We start from the raw sequence: 26,606 nt of genomic DNA on the forward strand, positions 1-26,606 counted from the left end.
GAATTGGCGCGTTGGCGAAAGAGTCGTTAACCGATCAAAACGTAATCGGATCAGAATACGGAGAGATACGGCCCCGCGATCTCTTCGCAATCCCGATTGCATACAATGGTCCCGCTCACACCACGCTGACCGACTTCGCTTTCTGCTTTGACTGTCGTTTCTTTCTCTGTTCATGAGATCGCATGGCCCACCCAGGTGTGCGCGGGGGCCGTGGCGCGCTGCAGAGCGCAATACCATGGATGTGGGACACAACGATCCCGGGGTGGTGGCCTCTGATCAGCTCTCGGGACTGTCCAGGTCCTCACTCCAACAAAGAAGGTGAAGCTGGATAGGTTGAGCTGGGCCAATCGGCAACAACGGTACTTGATAGGGGCTGGCTTTATGCACTCCAAATATTTACTACATAGTACATGCACTCCAAAAAAGGAGTGAACTTGTGTCTACTCCAATAAATGTTGGAGTGAGCAAAGTTTCACTCCAAAAGTGGGTTAATTGGAGTGTTCAGAAGTTCACTCCAATATATATTTGGAGTAAACCTTTGTTCACTCCAAAAGTGGGCTAAATTGGAGTGTTCAGAAGTTTTCACTCCAATATTTATTGGAGTGGAAACTTGTGCACTCCAATCTTGAAACTTGGTATGTTTCAAGATTGGAGTGTACTACTGTACACTCCAATAAATACTGGAGTGTACCACTGTACACTCCAATAAATACTGGAGTGTACTACTGTACACTGCAATAAATACTGGAGTGTGCTACTGTACACTCCAATAATTTATTTTAAGGCCCCTTTTGGAGCCGAAATAATCAGTGAAATAATCACTAGTGAAATAATCTGTGAAAATTCAATTATATCACATGAAATAAAAAATAATAGATATACCGCCCAGTGTTTGGCACATTATTAATGATATGTACAGTGCAGCCTGGCCAGCCAACCAAAAACCAAAAAGCAACCCAGACAACGCTCTCAATACTCACTCAGCCAACAGTTTTGATGGATGAACTCGAACACGATATTGAAGATGAAGATTTCTTGCTTGAACAAGAATCTCTTGTTCTCATCATGGTGGCCCTTCTGCTGACGAGTGTGACTTGCGACACAACGATTCAAAGGCCCTACAACGACTTACCGCTCTCGGGTTCAGGCTATACCTTGGCTATTCTTCAGGGTAATCCTTGCCGGACAGTCAATGTGTTTTGAGTATCAACGTCAACTTTTCTTTTCTTAAGCGACAAGAACCTCAAAGTCCAAACTGAACCAGTCTCAAAACTGCTTCCAATCAAAGAACAACTTGCAATTTTTCTCTACATTGTTGGGCATAACCTCAAATCAACAGGCTCAGGACCGCTTTCAGCATTCTGGGGAAACAATATCGAGGTGAGTTCTTATCCTGTAGGACCCCAGCTTATTTGGAATGGAAACTAAGACAGTGGTTTTCCTCAGGGTGTTCCGACACATACTTGAACTCATAGTGCAGCTGGCTGAGGAATACTTGACTCCTCCGTTGCCCAACCACACGCATCACCACATTGAATCAAATCCAAAATATCCACCTTTCTTCGACCAATGTCTTGGAGAAATTGATGGTGTGCATATCCCGGCCAGTGTACCTGTAGAAAGAGCAGCAGCCCATAGGAATCAAGAAGGATTCCTCTCGCAAAATGTGATGGGCGTTTGTGACTTCAGCATGAAGTTCACTTACTTGCGAGTTGGTTGGGAGGGTAGTGCTCACAATGCCCGAGTTTTTCAAGATGCACGGTCTCATGATTTTGCGGTTGATCCTGGCCACTTTTATCTTGCGGATGCGGGCTACGCCCTTGAACAAAATATACTGGTACCATACTGGGGCACATGTTATCATTTGCAAGAGCAAGCAGTCGCTGGAAAAAGGTGGTTTTCCATTGACTCTTATTTCATAAGCACTAGGTTTGCTTATGCTTTGATTTGTTTCTTGTCTACCTCGGCTTTACCCTCTCCCTTCCTTCTCTCTATTGAAAAAACTTTACTCTAATCTCCGAATACTTTGTTGATCCTGATAGAATTGAATGCCATCCTCAAGTCTATTAACTCTGAGCTATTAACCCATCAATCATTCTATCACTCTCAACCCTTCAATCACTCAAACGCTCTCCAACCCTTATTCCCTTTCCGTTGTCACCTTCTCACCCGTTCATATTTCTTTTATTCTCAAACCTCATCTAAAATCAGACAATCTCAACTCTTCACCATTGTTGAAATCATTTGCTTCCGACTCTTTGCCAAGATCAATCATCTCTTGTCAACTTCTTTGGTTCGCCTTCAATCTATCCTCATTGATTCTCATCTCCCAGAATCCTGATCATTTGGTGAGAAAAAGAACACATCCTTCTATCTCGCGACCGTTCTATTATACTAATTCTTTTCATGTTTAGCGATCTTACAGTCCTTTTTAAATCCTTGTCTGGCTCTCTTAAATTATATACATATAATTATTATTGACTGGTATGACTATTCTTTATTTCTTATTGTTTTTCTAATTGTTCTAATCCATGTTATTAGTTCTGGTTCTTTCTTTGGCAATCAAAATCTATAGTTCTATTAATCCTCCACCCGAGGGCGTGTACACTAGCGATTGTGAAAGAGAAGAATGTGAAAACTGGAGAGACGCAATTGCTGAGGCTCTATGGCAACAATAAACTTCAACTTTAGAAAGAAGGACTCAATGAATCTCTCTTGCTTGTTTGTAACATATACTCACCTTTATCTCACATTTCATAGAAAACAACATTCATTTAATTGAGACAAACAACCTCTTCAGTGAGTAAGAGAAGTGAGATGAGTCATATTCAATTGGGCTTAAGTTTTTTTAGGTCTCTTGTTCAGTAACACAGGTGAGATAAGTTAGATTTGATCGGGGTTCAGTACAAGTGAGAAACTGTTTTTATGCATCTGGTTCATGGAGCAAGAAAAGTGTGCAATGTTAGACACCTCGGGTTCCAGTACGAGTGAGAATATGTTATTTATTGTGTTTCAGCAGCATGTTTTGATAGATGAGTAAAAGAGATCGGCATGTTTTGATAGAAAGACAGGCAAAGAGATCGATTTGAAAAATATAAGGCCGCGCAAATGATCAATCTGCTGATCAAGCCATTGGGCTCTGAGGTCTTTATTGAGGATGCTGACAAACATTTGAGCGTTTGTGTCATCTTGGAATACCGCAAAAGCATCCAACTGCTCCGTTTGACTTGCTTTGGGTGCATGGACCTCCTGATACAACGCCATTGCATCCTGAAGATGAGTTGTAACAACCGCTTGCAGCCTTTGTTTGAGTCTTCGAGAGTGCTGTTTGCGTTGAGTATTCATGTAGCCAACCAGACCATGAATAGCCGTTGCAATCAAGTCTCGCTTAGTGTGACTGCGTGAAACGTAGTTGGTTGGGCTGTTTGATGGGCTGTTTTGACGAATGATTTCACCGGAAGTGTCTGGATCGGCCGGTTGGGACTGAGGTTGCAAGCGTTGTGAGAGCAAGCAAGCTGATTCACCAGTAGCCAACAAAGTGCTGAAGATTTTGTCTAGGTTCCAATACTTGGGATATGGAATCCCCAGAATTTCCTCGCAATCGGATGTGCCTATACAAAAAAGAAAAAACAGCACTTAAAAAATGGAGAGAGAAAAATGAGATAAGAAAATAGAATCACTTACAGCAACGTATCTCTCCCAAACCTCATCAGAAGCAGTGACTTCGCACATAGTCTCATCCCAGCCAAATCTGCTGGCTTCTTTACATGCGACAAAAGCATTGTATTCGTGTTTGAAGGACTGGTTAAGTTTAGCTTTGCACTTGGTGTAGTCAAGTAGGTGCTCGGTCTCTGGGAATGCCGCCCTCAGCTGTTGGGCCACATTGCGGTGAGAAGTGTTTTGAAAACCATCATCTGACCGTTTTCCTTTCTCTACCTCTTGGACGTAGAGCTCTAACATCATGAACTCCATTGGTCCGGTCCAGCGTAATTTTTTGGGGCCTTGCTGGGTGGCCGTTTGAGTTGTAAGCAACCAATCGTCTTCATCAAGCGTTCTGGAATCAAGTATGCTGCTTGCTTGAGATCCTTGCGGTGAATCATTTGATTGCTGGAGTGCTCAAATGGTAGCCGCACGATTACCGGTGTGCCAAATAACTCCTCTGGCACGGGATCCTCTGGGACAACCTCTTCCGCGGCCCCAATTGATAGGAGTGCGCAGTGATTGCTTGGTGTCTCCTTCTTCAAGTTGAGTTGGATTGGGTGGATGTAGGTTGTTGTCCATTGATGATGTGAAGGTGTGGGGTGTTGGTCTGAAGGTGTTGGGAAGCTGCCAATATATCAAGGAGTACGGAGGAATCTACATACCAGTTGGCCAAACACCACCAGCATTGTTAAGTTGATGATATGAATATTTAAATTTGTGCGATGAATATTTCTATTTCTATTTACTAAGTCTGTTGAGCTGAGGCTACCAGACTGTGCGATGTATATACAATGTGATGATGATAATGATAAGATGTGATGATGATGAGAGTGAATGAATGAAAGGAACAACTCTGCTTGGCTTCATGCCAGTGTCTATTTATACCAACGCCCACCATTGGTGGGTATGCACAAGCCCACGAGGACCTCCTTGTCTATTAAAGCATTTAAGTATAGATGCTTTCTCAGTGCTACTCACTGGTCGCAACCTGTACTTTCCAAGCGTTATTCGACGCCTCTTGGGTATCGCGGACTCAGCCCAATGAGCTTTCCTCTTACGTGCATTTAATCTCATTGCCGCTTTTACTTTTCTCGCGATATCCTTTGCATTCATGTCTATATGCTCTGATAGCTCTTTCCTTGAGCTTTTATCTTGCTGGTTCGCTTTCCGCTGTTTGTATTGCTTTCGGCGTTGACTGAAAGCCATCCAAACATGCTCCGCATGTTCCAATTCCTGTAGTTCGGGGAGTCGGGGATCGTCAATGTCAAGCTCACACGTTCGCGTGATCCTCGTATCTTGTGATATGCTCTGTGACACTTCTTCCGGTGATTGAGTTGAGAGCACACAAAGACTGGCGGTAGCTTGTTGCTCAACACACCCCCTTGCTCTCGGCTCGATCATCGACAATGGCAAAAGTCCCATCATTGACGAGAACTTCGTGTGTTTTTCCCGATCCAACGCCTTGGTGAATATGTCCGCGATCATATCTTCTGTTGGTACGTATTCAATACTAATTTCTCGATTAATCACAAGATCTTTGGTGAAGTTATAATGTACTCCAATGTGTTTGGTTCTGGAATGATACACCGGGTTTTTTGCTAACTGTATTGCCCCTTGATTGTCTGACCAGACTCTTGTTTTCTCGGGGACGTTTCCGTGTACATCAAATGTCAACTTCCGTAGCCACTGCGCCTCTTGTGACGCTGCTAAATATGCTCGATACTCGGCTTCCGTTGATGACGAGCTTGGTCCTCCTAGCTTCTTACTCCTCCATGACACGAGTCCGCTCCCACAATGGAAACTATACCCGCTGGTTGACAAACTCTGGTCGTCTTCGGCCCAGCTCGAGTCGACATATCCAATTATTTCATGCCCGCTGTTTGGTTGGTACAATATTCCCCAGTCTTGCGATCCTTTAAGGTATCTGACAACTCTTTTGAACACGGCCCAGTGTGTATCATCCGGACCTTCCAAAAACTGTGACAGTTTTCCCACAGCGTAGGTTATATCCGGTCGGGTGCACTGTGATAGATAATTCAGCGAACCAATAGCTGATCGATAGTCGAGTCCTCGCTCTTTGAATCTTGCGGCTTCCTCTGGTGACGACTTAGTGAGTTTGACATTAGATTGCATTGGCGTTCCGGTTGTCTTACCATCTTCTAAGCCGTATTCTTCAACCAGGGTCTTAATGTAATGTGCTTGATTTATGAACATTCTGTTTCCGTCAAGGTAATCTATCTTCATACCAAGTATGTGTTGGGCTATTCCCAAGTCTTTGATTTTGAAATCTTTGCCTAGCTTACTGATGAGTTCATCTGTGTTATTTCCGACTAGTATTAAATCGTCAACCCATGCAAAAGCTAAATCTCCTTGGTTCGAAATCAATAGAAAAGGGTCCGCATCACTGATTCTGTACCCGTTCTTGATAAACCAATTAGTCATGGTGGTATACCATCCTCTTGCCGCTTGCTTCAGTCCGTAGAGTGTCTTTTTTAGTTTTATGACAAATCGGTTGGGTTCATCAATAAGCGATCTGGCCAAGTCCTTTGTGTAAGCTTCCTGTTTTGTTTCTTTTAGCCACTCAAAAAATCCCTCAGGTAAGCTGATATAAACCGCTTTGTTGTCTTCTAACTTTGAATTAAGGTAGGCCGTGACAAAATCAGCTTGCCTTGGCTTGATTCCTTTCTGAGTCGCTTGGTACAGTATGTAGCGCATGGTGCTGAGTCGCCCAGTAGGTGAGAATGTTTCTTCATAATCGATTCCTTCTTTTTGCTTGAATCCTCTAGCTACACACCTTGCTTTGTATCTTTTTAGTACCCCCTCAGTGTCGAATTTCTTGTTTAATACCCATCGAGTATTGATCAATGTTTTGGTTTTATCCCGTTCTTCTTTAGGTACTATATCAAAGACTCCGTTTTCGATGATAGAATCAAGCTCAGTGAATATGGCTTTTCTCCATAACTGCCATTCTGCCGAGTTCTTTGCTGTTTTGAAGCTGTCTGGGATGACTGCATTTTCTTTTACAAATGTTTGTAACGCCATCGCTTCAAAAAACAGATCGTCTTTGTTTTCCTCCTCGATTTCTGCTTTGATAGCAAGGTATGTTACCCAATTTCCATATCTTTCGACTGGTTTCTTTTCTCGTTTACTCATTCGGGTGTTTTGATTAACGGGTTGGCTATAAATCATTTCATTTTTACTACTTTCTTCCCCCCCTTGATTTATAGTTGGTTGCTCTGGCTGTTCCGTGCTCTGCTCCTCCTCTGCGTTGCTTGTTGTTCTGGTTGGTTCTTCTGGTTGCTCTGTGTTTTGTTCCTCCCCGGCCTTGCTTGCTTCAAACTCGTCGAGGAATATCTCGCCGGTATCGCCACCAGTTAGCTCAAACGACACATCCCTGGACCTAACGACCTTATTTGTCTTGGGATTCCAGATGCGGTAGGACTTCATTTCCTCGTCGAACCCGATCAGTACTCCTTTACGACAACGTGGATCCAGCTTTCCGACAGATGCATAATGATGTATGCTATAAAACACTTCAGTGCCAACAGGTTTAATGGCATCGAGTTTGGGATCAACTCCCCACATGCGACGGTATGGATTTGTCTTCTGATTACGGTTGTACAGAAAAACGGCTGTTGATACCAATTCAGCCCAGAGGTTCTTTCCCAAACCAGTATCGATACGGATGGTCCGGGCCTTCTCCATGATGGTCCTGTTCATCCGTTCTGCCGTACCGTTGTGTTGGGGGGTGTTCCTAGTAGTAACAAGGTGAGATATACCCTTTTCCCCAATCCACGCTTTCATGTCTTGATTCACAAATTCTCCACCTCCGTCAGTGATGATGCGCTTGACCCCTTTCTTGTTTTTGTTTTCTATCTGGTTAACAATGAATTTTAATTCTTGTTCCGCTTGACTCTTGACCTTCAGTATCCTTAACCAAGCATACTGACTAGCTGTGTCAACCACCGTGAGAAAATATCTGGCCCCACCTAACGAAACGGGATCAATCGGTCCCACAACATCTGCTGATAATTCTTCTCCGGCAACGTTAGTCCTTTCTCTATGGTTTGCAAACGGCTGTCGTGTTTGTTTACCTAGTCGGCATGACTGGCAATCCTGCTGACCTCCCGGGTGTCCTAATCTTCGGTGTTCTTCCATGGATATCTGGCAGGTGTTTTATTTTCTTTCTAATCTCGGAAAAGGTAAACGATTCTTGATTTTTCCGAAAAACAAGTTCTTATTGTTTATCCTGACTTCAAAATTATCGCCTTCGGTTTTCACAATTTGGGCTCCTTTATTCCAGAGCGCAGTTTGGGATATCAAGCAGTACGGCAAAGATGGAACATGGTATGCATTACGAAGAGTGATAGTATTGTTGTTGGCAGTAAGTACAACGTCTCCTCTTCCTACAATCTCAACGCTCCTTCCAACCTCGCCAATTTCTACCTTCCCAATGTGATCTGTATAATTAATGAAGTCTTCCTTTTTATTGAACATATGGTCGGAAGCCCCAGAATTGAGAATGATCGCGTCTCCTGGTGCCATAACGTGGTTGGCGGATATAACCCCGGTCATAGCTTGATGCTCGGTCATGGCCTGATCGATTTCCTCTTGACTGTAGAATTTGTCATCTCCTAGGTCCCCAAAGATCTCGATTTCCATCGCAATTGGGTCATAGAAGCTTATCTCCTCTTGATCTTCTTCTTCGCTGATGTCCTTTACTGCTAAGAAGGATATGCTGATACCTTCTGTTTCTCCAACATTAGCTCTGGGTGGTGCATATTTATAGTTAGTCCAGGGCTTTCAACACTCCTTGGCTGAGTGGCCGATGATGTCACAATTGTAACACTTGCCCGCTCGTTTTGCCGTTTGTTGGCCGACCATCGCCACTTTATCCGCTTTCTTTAACTTGAACTGTAAGTAGTCTTTCTCGATTTTATTTATAACTTCTTCAGTTTTCAATGTGCCGCTGTCTTGGATGATAATGCGAACCAATGATTCGAACTCCTTTGGTAATTTCTTTAGTATTAGTAGCGCCAAAACCTGTTCTTTGACGTCCAATCCTGAGGTGCGGATCTTGCTGATACCGTTACGTATTTCTTTAACGAATTCTTTAGTTTCTTTGAATTCAAGGTCTATGAATTCTCCTAGTGCTAGCATTTGATGATGGGCCTCGCTGCCCGCGTATTTCTTTTTAAACAGCTCCCAAAGCTCGAGGCCTTCGCCTTCCTTATCGGTCCCAAGCTCGCTGTTGACGATAGCGATATGCTCTTCGTCGAGGTGCTTCATTATGAGCACGTATAACTTCATGTTCTTTTCCGCAGCGCCTTCGACCGGTTGCCGCTTGATTAGAGGTAAACACCCTAGACTGTACATTTCCGCACGCATCATGGTAGCCCATGTTGCGTAGTTCTTGTTGTTGAGTCGGTATTGCTTGGTCTTGGTGTTGCCTTCCATTTGAGGACCTTGGTTTGAGATATGCTGTTTTGATAAGCTGGTCTAAGCGAATAACCCTTGATGGTCCGTACTGATCCGTACTGATAATGTGTTAAGTTGATGATATGAATATTTAAATTTGTGCGATGAATATTTCTATTTCTATTTACTAAGTCTGTTGAGCTGAGGCTACCAGACTGTGCAATGTATATACAATGTGATGATGATAATGATAAGATGTGATGATGATGAGAGTGAATGAATGAAAGGAACAACTCTGCTTGGCTTCATGCCAGTGTCTATTTATACCAACGCCCACCATTGGTGGGTATGCACAAGCCCACGAGGACCTCCTTGTCTATTAAAGCATTTAAGTATAGATGCTTTCTCAGTGCTACTCACTGGTCGCAACCTGTACTTTCCAAGCGTTATTCGACGCCTCTTGGGTATCGCGGACTCAGCCCAATGAGCTTTCCTCTTACGTGCATTTAATCTCATTGCCGCTTTTACTTTTCTCGCGATATCCTTTGCATTCATGTCTATATGCTCTGATAGCTCTTTCCTTGAGCTTTTATCTTGCTGGTTCGCTTTCCGCTGTTTGTATTGCTTTTGGCGTTGACTGAAAGCCATCCAAACATGCTCCGCATGTTCCAATTCCTGTAGTTCGGGGAGTCGGGGATCGTCAATGTCAAGCTCACACGTTCGCGTGATCCTCGTATCTTGTGATATGCTCTGTGACACTTCTTCCGGTGATTGAGTTGAGAGCACACAAAGACTGGTGGTAGCTTGTTGCTCAACAAGCATTTCACTGATATAATTGTGAAATATTTGTGAAATATATCACTAATTATATCGGCTCCAAACGGGGCCTAAATACATGCATGCACTCCAAGCAACTCCTCCAGATCAACAAAGTCATACTTTGACCCTTGGAGACCCTGCCTCCCCCCTACAGAAAAACTTCCACCACACTCACATTCCTCTCCTTAAGAATAGGCTCCAAAGATTCCAGTGAGTCTGAGCCTATTTATCTGCTCTTTTTCAATGGGAATCACTGGCCCCAATTTTTTGGAGTGTCCAGTGGTCCAGACTCCAAAAGAAAACATGGAGTGGGTTGAAGTTGAACTCCACTCCACAGTTTGAGTGCCTAATTTTATACTCCATTTTTGGAGTGCACAAGTTTCCACTCCAATAAATATTGGAGTGAACTTCTGAACACTCCAATTTAACCCACTTTTGGAGTGAAACTTTGTTCACTCCAACATTTATTGGAGTAGACACAAGTTCACTCCTTTTTTGCAGTGCATGTAGTAAATATTTGGAGTGCATAAAGCCGGCCCCTACTTGATAACCTGGGTCAGGTTGGGTCTGGTGCAGGATCCAGCAGCCAGCCTGAGCCAGCCAATGATTTGCCGGCGAGTGGTGGGAGGAGGAAAGGGCCCATGATGATGAGCCGGCCTCATCCACCCCCAGCTGGCCTCCATCCTTAGGAAGATTCAGATGGAGCGGGATAGCTTGCTCCCCACCCTGCCATGTCAGAGGCTTCCCAGAAATCTCAGTGGATCTGTCTATGTAGAAAAGTGTGCGCGACTGCGACATGCAGTCACTATGAAAAAATCTGGAGAAACCCCTGTCAGTTGACATGCGGCATACTCGAGTTCAGTCTCCATTTAAACAAGCCTCTTAAAAAATGAATCCCTCCTGGAATTTTTCCAAAGTTGCTTGGCAGTTTGAGCTAAGCCTCTGCTCAGCCACACCAGCCACCACACTAACTTTGTGCACAGTTAGTGTGGAGCTGCTCAGCTGGCACAGCAGTAGCACCTAAATACATACAGGCACCCTTTCAAGCGGGAGGCATCCCTCCCTGCCGCATACACCCACCCGCGTGGACCAGGAGGAATCCCTCCCGGTCAACAACATAACACGACCCGGAGGAATCCCTCCTGCCCCTGGTAAACAAGGCAAGACAACAGGCGACCGGGCGGAATCCCTCCCGGTCGACAGTTATATACAACTGTCTGGACTGGGAGGACTCCCTCCCGGTCGACATCATCACACAACTGTTGACCAGGCGGACTCCCTCCCGGTCAACAGTTATATACAACTGTCGACCGGGCGGACTCCCTCCCGGTCAACAGTTATATACAACTGTCGACCGGGCGGACTCCCTCCCGGTCAACAGTTATATACAACTGTCGACCGGGCGGACTCCCTCCCGGTCAACATCACCACACAACTGTTGACCGGGCGGACTCCCTCCCGGTCGACAGTTATGTACAACTGTCTGGACTGGGAGGAATCCCTCCCGGTCGACATCATCACACAACAGGCGACCGGGCGGACTCCCTCCCGGTCGACATCACCACACAACTGTCGCGACAGTTGTGTGATGTTGTTGACCGGGAGGGAGTCCCCCAGTCCAGACAGTGTATATAACTGTCGACCGGGAGGGAGTCCGCCCGGTCAACAGTTGTGTGGTGATGTCGACCGGGAGGGAGTCCGCCCGGTCGACAGTTGTGTGGTGATGTCGACCGGGAGGGAGTCCGCCCGGTCGACAGTTGTATATAACTGTTGACCGGGAGGGAGTCCGCCCGGTCGACAGTTGTGTGATGATGTTGACCGGGAGGGAGTCCTCCCAGTCCAGACAGTTGTACATAAATGTCGACCGGGAGGGAGTCCGCCCGGTCGACAGTTGTGTGGTGATGTCAACAGGGAGGGAGTCCGCCCGGTCAACAGTTGTGTGGTGATGTTGACCGGGAGGGAGTCCGCCCGGTCGACAGTTGTATATAACTGTTGACCGGGAGGGAGTCCGCCCGGTCGACAGTTGTATATAACTGTTGACCGGGAGGGAGTCCGCCCGGTCGACAGTTGTATATAACTGTTGACCGGGAGGGAGTCCGCCTGGTCAACAGTTGTGTGATGATGTCGACCGGGAGGGAGTCCTCCCAGTCCAGACAGTTGTATATAACTGTCGACCGGGAGGGATTCCGCCCGGTCGCCTGTTGTCTTGCCTTGTTTACCAGGGGCAGGAGGGATTCCTCCGGGTCGTGTTATGTTGTTGACCGGGAGGGATTCCTCCTGGTCCACGCGGGTGGGTGTATGCGGCAGGGAGGGATGCCTCCCGCTTGAAAGGGTGCCTGTATGTATTTAGGTGCTACTGCTGTGCCAGCTGAGCAGCTCCACACTACTGTGCACAAAGTTAGTGTGGTGGCTGGTGTGGCTAAGCAGAGTCTGAACATACTGCTTAGGCTGAGCTAACCCATAAAAATACATGGATTCAACCAGGAATAAAGCTGGACAAACTCAGATATGTGGCATTGTATCGGCCTGGATCTGGCATGTCAACTGACACCAGTTTCTAGAGTTTTTTTCACAGTGAGTACAACTTCAAGCAGGCCGAGGACCAGCTTGGCCTTCCTGTGCTGGCCCTCCCCCGCTCCCAGCCGGTCTTCCCCCGGGGACAGCCAATCGGCTTGGCTGGGCCTCGTGGCGGCCATCTCTCCTTTCCTCCTGTTGACCACCCAGCATGGCTCCCTTCAGCCTGCCCTCCTTCTCCCCCGCCACGCTCCAGCACAACCTGCTCTCCTACCTCGTCCGCCGCTTCCTCGGGCCCCTCCTCAAGCACCCGCTCGACCACCAGCTGGCCACCCCAGCCCACCCGGGAACATTCGTCCTCAAGCACGTCCAGCTCGATCCCCAGGTCACCCCTTCCCCCTATCTTCGCACCAGGACTATGACACTAACCCAGTTCCGCGCGCAGGCCCTTCAGGACCAACTTGCAGGCTCATTGGCGCCCTTCGCCATCCACGCAGTCTCCGTCGCAGAGCTTGCACTCCAGATCAACTGGCCCTCATGGTCCTTCTCCCTCCAAGGATACGTGCCCGACGTCAAGGTCTCAGCACGGGATGTCCAAGTCACCCTCGCCGTCTCCGAGCATCCACCCAGCCACTTGCCACAGCACGAACCGCCCTCCCATCTGCTCAACCCCATCCACTTAGACGAAAATCTGGCGACGATCGCACACGATTTTGTCGGCCAAGGATGGCCGGAATCCTCGGCCTACGACGACCCCTCCGACCAGCTCTTCCCCGGCGCATTCACCACCAGAACCAACCCCGCCTCCGCTGCCGACCATGACCAGCGCGGATTCTTCGCCGGCTTGGTCCAGAACATCCTCGCCAAATTCAACTTCGAACTCACCCAGCTCACCGTCATCCTCAACCACCAGCACCTCCAAGCACTCCTGTCGATCGACAGCATCACAAGCTTGGATCTCTCCTCCGACGAGCCCCACCCGCCGAGCTCGATCTCCCGCGAAATCCGCACATCCTGCCCGGTCATCTATCTCAAGCCTCTCTCAGACCAAGAAGCTGATCGGCCCGGCCCCCCCTCATCTCCTAACTCCTCATCAAACCAATCCCTGGACTCTGAACATGACATGCTCATGTCCCAAGCCACCGTGGATCTCCGTCGGCCTGCCCCTCTGTTCGCCTCGGCTGCTGAAACTTTGGATCCCATCGACGAGCAGAACCTTCTAGAAAAGCCATCGCCGTCTGAACCCATCATCAAGCCTGAGAATGTCGTGCTCCAATTCATCGGCACATCCACAAACGGGCCTGCTCAAGAGCCATCAACAGAATCCTCTGAACTGTCTCCCAAAGACTCCAGAGATCATCTAGATCCGAACAACTCTCTCAGGTTCCTCTTCTGGGTCGCCAACAGCCCGTCATCTAGTTCAGCTGAAGAAGAGGCCACGCCTAGTACCACTCAGCCGGGCTCAACGGACACTCCCACTCAAGACCCGCCACCCGAACCGGCCATCCAACAACGCCGCCCCCAACTGAACATCCAGATCCATCTTCCGGTCCTAGCTGTCTCCATCCGATTGCCGCGCCATCTGAATGCCCTCACCCAGCTTGTCTCGACCCTAATGTCTACAATACCCTCGACATCCACCAGTCCTCCAGCCTCCGCACCCGAAACCCCTTCATTGGCGATCTCTGCAGAGCTGAAACTACATGCCCTCAACGGTACACTAGCTTTCCCGACGCCGTACCCCGAGTCAGCCACCCCTGGTGACGATCTCCCACTCTCGTCGATCAGCGTGCAAGCCCATCTGATCGACCTGGTCTTCAATACCCCGCTGGCCCAGCCAGTCACGGAGACCCTGCAAGCCAATCAGCCCCGCTCTGAACTCACGCTCCGGGTAGACCAGATCAAAGGCGGATCGGAGATCATACACACTTCATCGTCAACCAGACTCAAGTCCGTCTTTCTCCTGGCGCCTGCGCGCGATGACCATGCTAGTCCAGCCCTATCCGTTACCCACACCATCGATTCCATGCAGATCATCTCCAGCTCGATCTGGCTGAACTTGGATCTGGATGTCCTGGCCGTCTTGATCCCCCTAATCGACGCCGTCCGGGCGTCCTCCATGCCCGCCAATCGGCCTAGCTCGAGCGGCGTCTCCGGGGCCGAAGACCATCCAAAAACATCTGCGCCACTTTCCGGCGCGAAGAAGGAAGACAAGTACACGACGACAGTCTCGATTCCGTGTCTGTACATGGACGTCCAATCGCCCGGTGAAATGGCGCCAGCCAGGCCCGATCGATGTGCCGGAGAGCGGGTGCTAGGCGCGGTGCTGAAGAGCTTCCAGATGATTGCGACCTCCGAAGGGCAGATCGGATGCTCGATCTTCGAGGTCGCACTGGGCTTCCGGGTGGGCACGACGGCCGAAGCGCGTGCCCGTGCGCCCCTCTCGCCCTTCCTCGGCATCGCCCACGCCTGCATCCCAGCCTCGAAGGACCAGCACCACCGCTTCCCCGGCCTCCGGCTCACCCACATCCTCCCCCCTCCTACCACCCCCCTCGACCCCGCACGGAGCTCGTCTGAGAACGAGCCCGGCCACAGACCTACGAGCTTCAAGCTCGAGACCGTCACGATCGACTTCTCCAAGGACCAGTTCGACAGACTCCAGTATTGGGTCGACGACCTCGGCCGCTGGGCCACCGCTCTGTCCATCGCCTCGCCTCCCGCATCGTCCGGCCCCTCATCCCATGCAGACCAGCATAGGCCCTGCCAATCCAAAGCCGCGACGGGACGTCGCCAAGAGGAGGACGACAATCGTAGCGGAAAAGAGAGCCTCGTGGGCACCCTGACGGTCTCCAAGATCGCCCTCACCATCCGGCTCCCCCCGGCCGACCTCCCCTCCCAGCGCTCCCCTCCCCCACCCATCAAACTCGTCATCCAATTCGACCTGCTCTCGATCCACCAGCTCCGGCTGCCCTTGCACGCCGAATTCGACGCCCAGACCCGCCTGCTCATCCGCGCCTGCTCCGCCGCCCTCCACCACAACTCCACCGGTTCCCCGGTGCCTATCCTGTATCGCGCCCCCGACCACGATCTTCTCGAACCCCCGTCTGCGGTAGGCTTCCCCTCTGGGATCACAGTGCTCACTAGCAGGATCTGACTGTGGGGGCTTGGTTGATTGCAGGACTCGTCGGCCGTTTCCCTCGCGATCTTCGCCACCCAATCTCCGCCGCCGGAGGCCAGAACCAGCCAGCCCAAGAAGATCCAGCTCGGCCTCCAGGTCAGCCACACGATCGTCCGGCTCGGGCCGTGCTGCACATGGACCGCCGAGCTGGCCCGCTTCTTGAAAGCGCCCGCCGGGGTGAGTCTTGCCGTCATCTTTGGGCACGGGTGTGGATGTATGGTTGATGGGGTCTTGCTGTTAGGTCTTTGAGGCTGTGGGCCCCGAATACCGGTCGCAGATCAGCGTCGATCTGGCCGGCTGTGCGCTCGAGCTCGTCGCCCCCCCGCCCCCCTCATCAACAGCAGCAACAATGGCGGCGCCGGGACCTGCGGCCGACGACTGTTCTGCAAACGAGCACGCGCCGCCGCCCGCGTTCGTCCTCCAGATCCTGGCCACCCATGCCCGCCTCAGCCTCGCCTTGGACCCCCAATCCTCCGTCGTCTCGCCCCTCCTCGCCGCCTCCCTCCTCGTCTCCTTGGCCGAGGCGCCCGCGTCTTCTTCCCCCGTCCCCTCCGACCCTGTTGAGCCCCGCTCCACTTGGCCTCTTCCTTCTCAAATGCGTGCTGATCCATCTCGTTCGCTCCCTGTTTTTCACAGCTCAGTTTCGCGGAGATCGTCGCGTTGGATGATCTCGCTGTCTCGGCCGTCTATGCCTGGACGTCCGGCCGGCCCACCTGTCGAGTTGAGTGACACTTGTCTCTAAAAAACCCCCTGCACACGCTCTCAACTCGCTTCTTTCCCATCATGGACTCCAGACGACGTTGCATCGAGGCAATCTTGCGGTCTCGTTGTGTGCCGACTCGACGGATAGTCTCGCGGACGTTATCTCCAGACTCTCTGCGATCCCTTTCCAAGCTAAAGCGGATCTGTGAGGCTCATCTATCCTCACCCACTCTCATCAAAAACACATATTGATGTTTTTGCGGTTTTGTTTGAAGGCCTCGCGAGGATGTGGAGTCCTCGCCGCCTGCTCCACGGGTCGAAGATCCGATAGTTGCGTCGACGATGCTGAGTGAGTCGTCCCTTTTTTGGGGTGGAGGGGCAACAAGTTGATGGATTTGTGGAGTGGTATAGGGTCGGCTATGAGAGAGTCGTCGTCTTCTCGTTCGAGGTCTATCCTCATCCAGAAAGATGAGGATCTTGCCGAAGAGGATTACCCGTCCAACGTCGCCTTTCTTGACCAGAAACAGCCCACCCTCTCTCACCATCATCACCACTTGGTTGCCCCAAACACGCCGGCCATTCTTCGCCCTCTCTCGGGCCAGGGTCTCAACATCATCGACGATTATCTTTTGAACGTCCCCTCCCCTTCGAAGGCCTCGTCCCAGTAAGTCAAACATTCTTTGAAGTGGGTTTTCTTCCTGAAGCTGATGATTTGTTTCCGGACAGGACGATTGAGGCTGAGGTGCAGGTGGAAGACCTGGATGTCGTCGTCAGATTTTACGACGGTTATGACTGGAATTCGACCCGTCAGACGATCCAACAGGCGCAGAAGACGGTGCGCAAGAAATTACAAAAGATCCGACAACTGTTGGCGACCGGGACCCCGGCGGATGCCCGGTCGATGGAGGAAAATTTGGGGCCGACGACGTTGTTCGAGTCGGTCCATCTGGGCCTGGATGCGTCGACGCGAGGGCTGAGTACTGCCCAGCTGCTCGATGCGATCGACGACCAGTTGGAGAAGGAGCCCGGCGAGCCCGCCAGCGACGATCCCGAGAGCATGGCCGACAGCTGGCAGTCGTTGGCCGCACATCCATCCAAGGACCATCCCCCACCTCGTCTGGTCTCTGTCCCGTCCTCTAAGCAGCAACACCTGGCCAGATCTGCCCAGCCGATGCTGAACATCCTGCTCAACGGAGTCCAGGGCCGCTTCCGCAAGTACCAGGAGCCTCCTCCTTCTCGGCCGGCCGACCCCTCCAAAGACGACCAGTCCAACGACGCCAGAATCACTAGTCTCCATCTCAAGACCGACGCCCTCACGATCATCGATAACGTGCCCACATCCACCTGGAAGAAGTTCCTCACCGAGCTCAGGCCCGGCGAGGGCGGGATGATGCGCCCCACCGGCGCGCCCATGCTTCGGCTCAGCTTCCTCGTCACGCCCTCCGCCAGACTCTCGGCCCGCAACGAGGCCATCGTCAAGCTCAAGATCTCGCCCCTCAGATTATACGTCGACCAGGACGCCGTCGACTTCTTGAAGACCTTCTTCGCCTTTCAGAATCATGCATCTCCCTCCCCCGCCTCCGCCTCTCCGATCTCGTCATCACCCGAGTCGGCTGGACCACCAGTCGAGGGCCTGTTTTTTCGTGCGCATTTCGTCTTGGTTGTTGTAATCCGTGATCAGCTCTCAATCAGGCCCATCCTCTTTTTGCAGAGCGTGTGGAGATCCTCCCGATTCGCATCAAGCTGGATTATAAACCGAAGCGGGTGAATTACATGGCGCTCAAGGAAGGCAAAACGATCGAGTTGATGAACTTCTTCCACTTCGAAGGCTCTGATATGGTTCTAAGACATGCCACTTTGACCGGGGTGAGTGAATCTGCTTGAGGCGTAGAGCACAAGTTTAGTTTTTCGAATTGACATTTGCCTACTGGCATATTGATCCAGATTTCACGCGCTAGTAAGATAGGAGAGTTATTGCAAGAGATCTGGACGCCGGATGTGAAAGCGAACCAATTGGCGGATGTGATCTCAGGGATCGCGCCGGTGCGATCGGTGGTGAATCTGGGGACGGGGATTGCGGATCTGGTGCTCCTGCCGATCGAGGAGATGAAGAAGAAAGATGGCCGGCTGAGTCGCGGGATCCAGAAAGGCACGAGCTCGTTCGCCAAGAACACGACCCTAGAGGTGCTCAAGCTGGGCGCTCGATTGGCGGTCGGGACCCAAGTGATCCTCGAGAAAGCCGAGGCTATCCTCGGCGCATCCGCGGTCAATCATCCCCTGCGGGGCGAAACTATCGTCCCCCCAACCCCCGCTGCTCCGTCGACCGATCCCTCTCTCCATCACCACCATCATCCGGAACAGGTCAGTCGATACGCCCTCCAGCCCCAAAGCTTCGCGCTCGGCGCCCACTCCGCCTACCTGGATCTGCGCGACAACTTCCGCTCGACCGCCCAGACGATCCTGGCCGTGCCGTTGGAAGTGTTCAACGAAGTAAGTCTTTCCCGCATGCATGCCCTTTCGTCTCCGAATCGGTGCTGATGAGCAGCGCCGGCCAGGGCTCCGGACACGCCGTCGTCAAAGCCATCCCCATCGCCATCCTCCACCCCATCGTCGGCGCCTCCGGCGCCATCAGCAAGACCCTCCTCGGCCTCCACAACTCGCTCGATCCGAACGCCTCCGCCTCCCTTCTTCTCGACAAATACAAACAGGACTCTCCCCCTCGCCCGTGACCCCGCCCGCGGCCCACTCTGCAACTCATCACCTTTGTTCGCTCATGCGGATCACTGGCCCTTGGGTCCCTCAGAACCCTCGCTCTTCTACTGCTCGATTCCTCCTCGGCACCCAGCCACTGTGCGCGCGGTATGTGCCCATATAGTCACTCTCCTGGCGCCACGCTCCGGCGTGTACCATCGCCTGCCCATCGCGCCGTCATACACGGCCTTCTTTTGTAATCCCCACACGAAACAGAACATGTACCCTGTGTATTATTTGGTTTCATGTAATCATGCTGTATTTTTAGGATGCCAATCTTGTACTTGTACTGTAGTTCTCGAGGGTCGTGCTTTTTGCCCTGCCAAACCTGGTCGGGGACGGTGTACACAGCACATGCTCCGCCGGACGTAGCACACGTGCCAAGTCGATACGGCAGTATGGTTGGGGTGAGTGGGTTAAAACTGGCTGGTTCGGGGTCCCTGGCAGTCGCCTCGTCCCGGTCCCAGTGCGCCGGTGAGACTGAGTGCCTCCGGGCCGGCCTTCCGGGCGCTCAACGCCTCTTGGTCAGACTCTCACCATGGCAAAAGGCTCGATACTACACTGCTGCATAACTCTGTTACATGCGCAGATTTGATCTCGGGCTCGCCCGTGCCGGTGCCCTGCGGACAACTCTGTACATGTCTGGGGTTCACGCTCCTGGACGTGTCAGACCGACGGATGTTGAGGACTCATGGGCTGATTCGAACCAATTTCAGGTGTGCTGGGCCGCTGTAGGGGACGGGCCCTGCCTCAGGCATCTATCCCACACATATTAGTATATGCTCCGACTGATTCTTCACAATTGATTGAGTGTTCCCCATAGTCAAAAAATCGAAGATTCTCAACGTAACAATCCGGCTAGCTATGAAACTTTTCGTATTCAGTCTAGTTGAGTTCAAGTGGTTTTAGGAATCATATAGAGCAGATCAGACAACTGACTGTACAGCCGCCATTTGCTCAAGTTTTTTATGTCCACCTGCTCGTGGCCCTTCCACCAGGAAGGTACCCGGAAGGGTATTTAGAAAGGGGCGGAAATCTCATAGAAGACATCCACGACTCCTCCAATCTCCAGCAAGCAATCGGCATCCCAAACGGAGAGAGGGCCGTCCGTCGCTTTCCAGGGGCAAGATTGTATGAACGGATACGTCGCCGTCTCTCCCGCCCCGATCCCCGAAGGCCCGTTGCTGACGAGGCTGCAAACGAAGTTTACATGGAAGAACTGCGTCGGGCCAGGGCATGGCACGAAGACAGAGCCGAGCAACAGGGTGTTCTTGCGCATTGGATCGACAATCAGCACTTGCTTGATCTCTACCGTCGAGCCCAAGCGTTGGAGCGAAGGCCTGTTGCTCAAGAAGCTGCAAACGAAGTTTACATGGATGAACTGCGTCGGGCTAGGGCATGGCACGAAGACAGAGCCGAGAAACAGGGGATTCTTGGGTATTGGATCGACAATGAGCACTTGCTTGATCTCTACCGTCAAGCCCAAGCGTTAACTTAGAGGCAAGGAAAACTGTTGATCTCGGAAGAAGTTACAATTTTTTGGCATATCCCTGTTATGGTATTATGTTTCATTATTAGCATATGTACTTAGTTTATGCTTATATCCTGTTTTTCTGATTCTCTAAAAGACTCCTCCTCTGGGTGCCGGTGAACTCGTTTTCCTCACTCTTTTTTGCTTCCTATTCACCGGCATCCCAGGTAAGCTCTGTGATGTTTTCTTCTCTCTTTTTTTTCTCTTTCTCTTTCCATTCTTGTGTTTCTCTTCCAGCTCCGTGATCATCAGAAATCTTATACTCTTTTTTGCTTCCTATTCACCGGCATCCCAGAGCATAAGAGGTTATGAGCCCTCTCTTTTGCTAATCAGATCACGGTGCAATATTCTTTTCAAGAGTCCGCTTGCTAGCGATATCACTATCAGACAATCAACACTTTTTTGTCGTATCATCCTTTCCAATCATGTCCGACAATACCGACCGTAGCCGACAAAGTCAACATCAGGACTCAAGTCAAAATCGATCTGCCTTAAATGCAAGATCAAGCTCACAAGGTCGTCATGTTTTGCAACCCATCCTACCCTTGCAAAACCCCTCCTCTAGTTCAGCTGCGAACGCGCTAGCAAAGTCTTCCGGCGCTTGGGAAATGGAGGCTCTCTTCGACTGCTTTGCGAAGTACTCCAAATCCTCTTCTTCTTCAACCGGTGCAGCCCCTGCAGACGAAGGGAAAGCTGCTGTGCCAGAAATTGTCATCAACCCGGGTACGCCTCAACAATCGACCAAGGCAAACAAAACCCCGGTCAATGTCACCCGATCTGCAGTGAGCGAATCGAATAGCTTGTCTGGATTGGCCAACAACAACCTGCGACTGGATGATGACACTCTTTGGAAGTTTGTTTTCTTCAGTAAACTGCAACGTGCAATCAATGCCTCGGCAGCACCTGCTGCCCCAACAGCAGCCCCTCCTCCCCCTCAACCATTGCTTCGTGAGCTCAATATCACCCTGCACAAGTGGTTATTGATGGTCCCCAAACTTGAGGTCAGCGGCACGAACTATCAGACTTGGCTGGTTATGCTTCAGCAGGCCATTCAGGGGACGGTGGGGAGGAAGATTACTCTGGACGACCCCGATCTTATCCTTGTTGACAACAAAGAAATTCTCCTCAAGACTGCCATCCTCGCCACCGTGGACGACAATATCAAGGTCAGCGTGGCAGAGGAGCCTTCGGGATTGGCGGGTCTACAGCTCATCTCGGATACTTTCACACTGCGAAGTCGCACAGCACACATCGCACTGGTCAAGGATCTACTTGACACTAAATTCAACCATTACAACCAATCTGCCAATCTCGATGCACATTTTCGAGTCATTGAAAACAAAGTGAACCAACTTCTTCGATCTGGCTTCACCCTGATCAAGGAGTCTTTCATAGGACTCCTCTTCCATCTTTCTCTCCCCAACCTTAAAATCCTTTCCTTTTGTCAACATCGCGAGGCAGATTGATCAGCGCATGGATCACAAGGACGGCATGATCAGGAACACCGAGCTGGTCCGTCTCGCCAAAACAGAACTCACCTTGTTTTGCCAGAACCAAAGGGGCACCACCGACAAACGTAACGATCGCGGGAGTTGACCGGGTCAATCTGAATCGGCTTCTCAATCCAAGTCCAGCAGCCCCGGTACCGGTAAATGGTGCCATTGTTGCAAGTCAAACTCTCATCAAACCAACAATTGCAATTGCTCAGTTGCTATGAACAACGCGACGGGAGGTAACAACAATCCCTTTTGGGGTGGCACTAATACCACCAACAATCCTTTCTGTGAGGTTTCACAGAACTAAGATATACATTTCACATAAGAAAATTTGGTCTATCTGACAGGATCAGAGACATAGAGAAAGAAAAGTAAACAAGCTTTACCTAAGAGCGGAATAAGGGCCGACTCTGGTAAAGTGATTGGGCTGCCGGGCAGCTATACACGCACAGTAGCGATTGAGGGACGAGTACGTCTGAAGTGATCTAATAACACTGCGCGGAGCGTCAGTGCTGAGACTTCAGTAGGTGAAGCTGTAGAGAAGGATGGATTCTCTTACGATGACTCAGTAGGCTCTGCGCTCCACGCTTTAGCCAATCCGAGCTATGAGGTTGCAGGTGCTGCTGGTTCCTGCTATGTATGCAGTGCTTCCGTTAGCTCCTGACAACCTGATTGGGCTCTGCAGCGCAGGACTTACCTCTGTCAACGGGGTTGGTGATCCTGTCGCTGAGGCTTGGACCTAATTGGTCTGTGGCTTCGGAAGTTATCGAGCTGTATCAGGAGTTAGAGTCCTGTCAGCGTAACATTCCTAGCTGCGACGATCCTAGCATCTTGACTTACCTTGTAGGTGTCTTAGTCTGCTTTGGTCGCTTGGGCACTCTGTCAATTGCTGACGTGGCTGAAAAGAAGAGGAGCAGAGTTTCAGCTTGAAGCTTGAAACCACTGCCTGAGAGCATCATGCATATGCATGTGCCTGGGGTTGCGCGGACTCACCGATCCCCCTTGCGGGGCTAGGGTTACAGTCCTTGCGCTTCCTTTGGTCCAGATCTGGTCCTGAACACCGACACTTTCCGCAGCGCAACTGCTCCGCCTCGCACCGGCTTTTATGCCAATAGTGCCGAAGCCAACCAATCAATGTCCACAACAGCTTTGTTGGAACAGCCAATCGCACAGTTGGTAACCTTGGATGATTTCAACCTGGAGGTGACGCAGGAGGAGCTTGAACGCTTTATTCAGCACGGGGGCCGTTTTTTCGGCTTAGACTCGTGCACCTCTCATACTTTTATCAACGATTTATTGTTGCTATCTCATCATTCTCCCCTCTCTAATCCCATCCCTTTAACTGTGGCCACTCATGGGCCGCAATCCTTTATCACGGCAGTTGGGAGGATGACTTTTAAGAATGCCTCCGGATCGGTCACCCTCAACAACGTTTACTACAGTCCAACTGCCACGTGCACTCTTCTTTCAACTGAAACTCTCCGGCTAGGCGGCGGAACAATATCATTTTTGAATTGTGGGGTCACTTCAGTATGCTTTCCTAACTGCTTCAGCTTCCAATCTCCACCAATTCATCGCCGGTGGCAGGTTCCGGTAATATTTCAATTGTCTCCTTCTCCAGTCATATTTGTACCTCCTGCCTCTAAGGCCCCCGATAGCTCCCCTTCCCTTTTGACCAATGCAATGACGGCCTGTGATGTCTCTATTAAAACCTCTGATGCCCTCATGTGGCATCGTTGTCTGGGCCACATCAGTCTTAAGCAAATTATCCGCATGTGTGCGCTGGGTAGTCTGCCTGGCTTGCCTGAAAAGTTAACCAACAAGGACTTTGTCTGTGAGGATTTTCTTGTGAGCAAAAGTAAACGGAACCGAGGTCAGCGACTATTGAATGATGATCTCCTACAACCAATGGACATCATAGTTTCTGACGTCCTGGGACCATTTGTCAAAGGTTTCAACGGGGTAAAGTACCTTGTTGTCTTCAGGGACCTGGCCAGCACATACTCTGAAGGTTTCTTATTGAAAGCTAAGAGCAAGGTGTGCTTGAATTTTAAGCAATACATCTAACGGATGGAGAGACTTACAGGGAAGAAACTCAAGCGTTTTTGGATGGACGGCGGCGGTGAATTCACGTCAAAAGCTTTTTTAGCTTGGCTGCAGGATAAGGGCATTGAGCATCAACATTCAATGCCATACGAACCCAAGCAAAACGGCGCTGCCAAGCGGCTACATCAAACAGTTGGAGAAATGGCTTGCACAGCTCTTGTGGCATCTGGACTACTGGTCAAATTCTGGGGATTTGCATATTTGTGGGGTTATTTTACTCACAATCGGATGATTAATTTGCTGTATTGGTCTGGAAAAACAGATCAGCACGCGTGGCGCTGCAATATTGTGGGCTATGTTCAAGGGGGAAAGGGATGGATTTTCTGGGTACCAACAAACAATACTTTTTTTGAGTCTTCAATTGCTACCTTCCCTTATTCGAATCAAACTTTGGTTAATCCTCCAGAACCCGTGAAGCCCAAACTAACACCCTCCTCCTCTTTGAACAAAATTCTCAACAACGGGCCAGAACCTGCCCACATTCCTCAACACAACAATGAATTGGCTACGACTTCTGAAATCGTACCCGTTAGACAAACACTTGACCGGTTGCTTAACACAGAAGATGTTTCCCCAATGATCTTTAACACCGCACTTGTGCTGGGATCTGATGTGGCTGAAAAAATGTTGGCAACTCAGTCACCAGATCACACGGGCTTGTCAGCAATCACGAGAAGTCAACTCCTACCAAGAACCTATGCTCGGGCCGTAGCTCAAAAAGACGCAGAAAAGTGGGTGGCTGCGGTTGATACGGAACTGAACAACATATGGGACATGTCCGTGTGGCATTTCAAACATGTACCGCCTGGTTGGAAGGAAAAGGACACGCATTGGCTTTTCGACATCAAATGTAATCAAGATGGCTCAATCAAGTAGTACAAAGCCCGGTATATCGTTTGCGGCTTCAGTCAAATTTTTGGTCAGGATTACCATGACACATGGGCACCCACTGCGACGTTCGCGTCCTTGCGAATGCTTTTCACAGTAGCTACCTCCAACGGTTGGTCAATCCAGTCTTTTGACATCACGGCAGCCTATCTTCACGGCGAAATCAATGAGGATGTGTGGGTGAAGGTACCTGATGGGATGGTGGTGCCTGATGAGCACAAAGGCAAGTCACTTAAGCTGGACAAGGGCTTGTACGGAACTAAGCAAGGCGGGCGGTGCTGGTGGAAGCACTTTGTGCAGGTGATGGGGGGAATTGGTTTCCTCGTCAGTTTTTACAATGACTCGTTCTACCATTTAGATCGAGGCGGCGAGACCATTCTGGTTTGGATTCATGTTGATGATGGTGTTGTTACAGCATTGTCTGAATTGATCATGCGTGAGTTTCGCGCTACTCTGGAGTCAAAGCTTTGCACAACATGGGAGGAATCGCTGCACAACATTTTTGGGATCAAGGTTGAGCGTCCTTCGCCATTGAAAATCATACTCTCTCAACCTTTCCTTACCCAAAAAAATCTAGATACTTTCACCACGGATGCGACACTCCCTTGGGCAGTACCCATCAAAGAAACAAGCTCTCTTACGTTGTGGTAACCCTGTTCCTGTTCATACTATCACCTAAACCCTTCATAAATACCTCATTATTACTTCATATTCAGATTTTAAACCCCATTTTACCCCTAGTCACCCACTCATTTCACCTAGGATTTCCAAATGGATCAGCAGTTATTAGCATGTATAGTTTTGGCAGGTATTTTCTTCATACATATCATTAGCATTATTACATACATCATTCATTAGTATCATAGCTACATAGGACTTCAGATTATACATAACTTCATTACTCATTTTTCTCTTCATATGATATCAGCAGTACATTCCTTCATAGCTCTTGTAGTTATTATCAAATGCTCATCATTATTTCATCTTCCACATAGTTACCTTTCATGTACACTCCTTGGTCATTGAACCTTCATCATTATTGCTCATCTTCAGATATTGTTACTATGTGCTCATCATGTATCACCCCCCTGCAGTACTTCTCACATATATAAACACCCCTCTAGATGTTGTATCCCCATCATGCACTTTCTACTACATCCCCTCTGTAGCACCTTTTGACATCACCCTTATATGCACTTTCTACTACATCCCCTCTGTAGCACCTTTTCATCACACTTAGATACACTTTCATCACTATAGAAATATATCCCCCAGCATATATCTCATTACCCATCTCAGAGTGACTCCCCAAGAGCTTCTGCTTTTCTCCCCATCTCACTTCTCCTCTCTCACTCAGTAGGATTGATACACCTCAAACTCATAAAGTGTTAAAGTCATCTAAGTCAAAGAGAATCATCAGCCACACCCTTTTCTTTTTCTTAGTGTAACCCTCTCTGCATCAGCATTAGTCAAGAGGGCAGCCTCACCAGCACCTGTAGCC

At 49.9% G+C, this 26,606-nt stretch overlaps 2 protein-coding genes across 2 annotated transcripts; both read left to right on the forward strand.

Annotated features, from left to right (window-relative positions):
• Nucleotides 1–12,664: 12,664 nt before the first annotated feature.
• On the forward strand, nucleotides 12,665–19,062 carry PtA15_16A299 (uncharacterized protein; the record flags this gene model as incomplete). Its single annotated transcript, XM_053163974.1, has 11 exons — nucleotides 12,665–15,562; nucleotides 15,632–15,808; nucleotides 15,873–16,190; nucleotides 16,268–16,351; nucleotides 16,426–16,538; nucleotides 16,609–16,682; nucleotides 16,745–16,997; nucleotides 17,060–17,976; nucleotides 18,045–18,199; nucleotides 18,278–18,823; nucleotides 18,889–19,062. The coding sequence occupies 11 exons, from the start codon at nucleotides 12,665–12,667 to the stop codon at nucleotides 19,060–19,062; spliced, it is 5,709 nt and encodes a 1,902-aa protein (XP_053027946.1).
• A 700-nt stretch (nucleotides 19,063–19,762) lies between these two features.
• Nucleotides 19,763–20,582, forward strand: PtA15_16A300 (uncharacterized protein; the record flags this gene model as incomplete). The annotated part of the gene is made up of 3 exons (XM_053163977.1): nucleotides 19,763–19,800; nucleotides 19,908–19,960; nucleotides 20,047–20,582. The coding sequence occupies 3 exons, from the start codon at nucleotides 19,763–19,765 to the stop codon at nucleotides 20,580–20,582; spliced, it is 627 nt and encodes a 208-aa protein (XP_053027947.1).
• Nucleotides 20,583–26,606: the final 6,024 nt, after the last annotated feature.

This window comes from Puccinia triticina, chromosome 16A, assembly GCF_026914185.1.
Source record: "Puccinia triticina chromosome 16A, complete sequence".
Taxonomy (NCBI): domain Eukaryota; kingdom Fungi; phylum Basidiomycota; class Pucciniomycetes; order Pucciniales; family Pucciniaceae; genus Puccinia; species Puccinia triticina.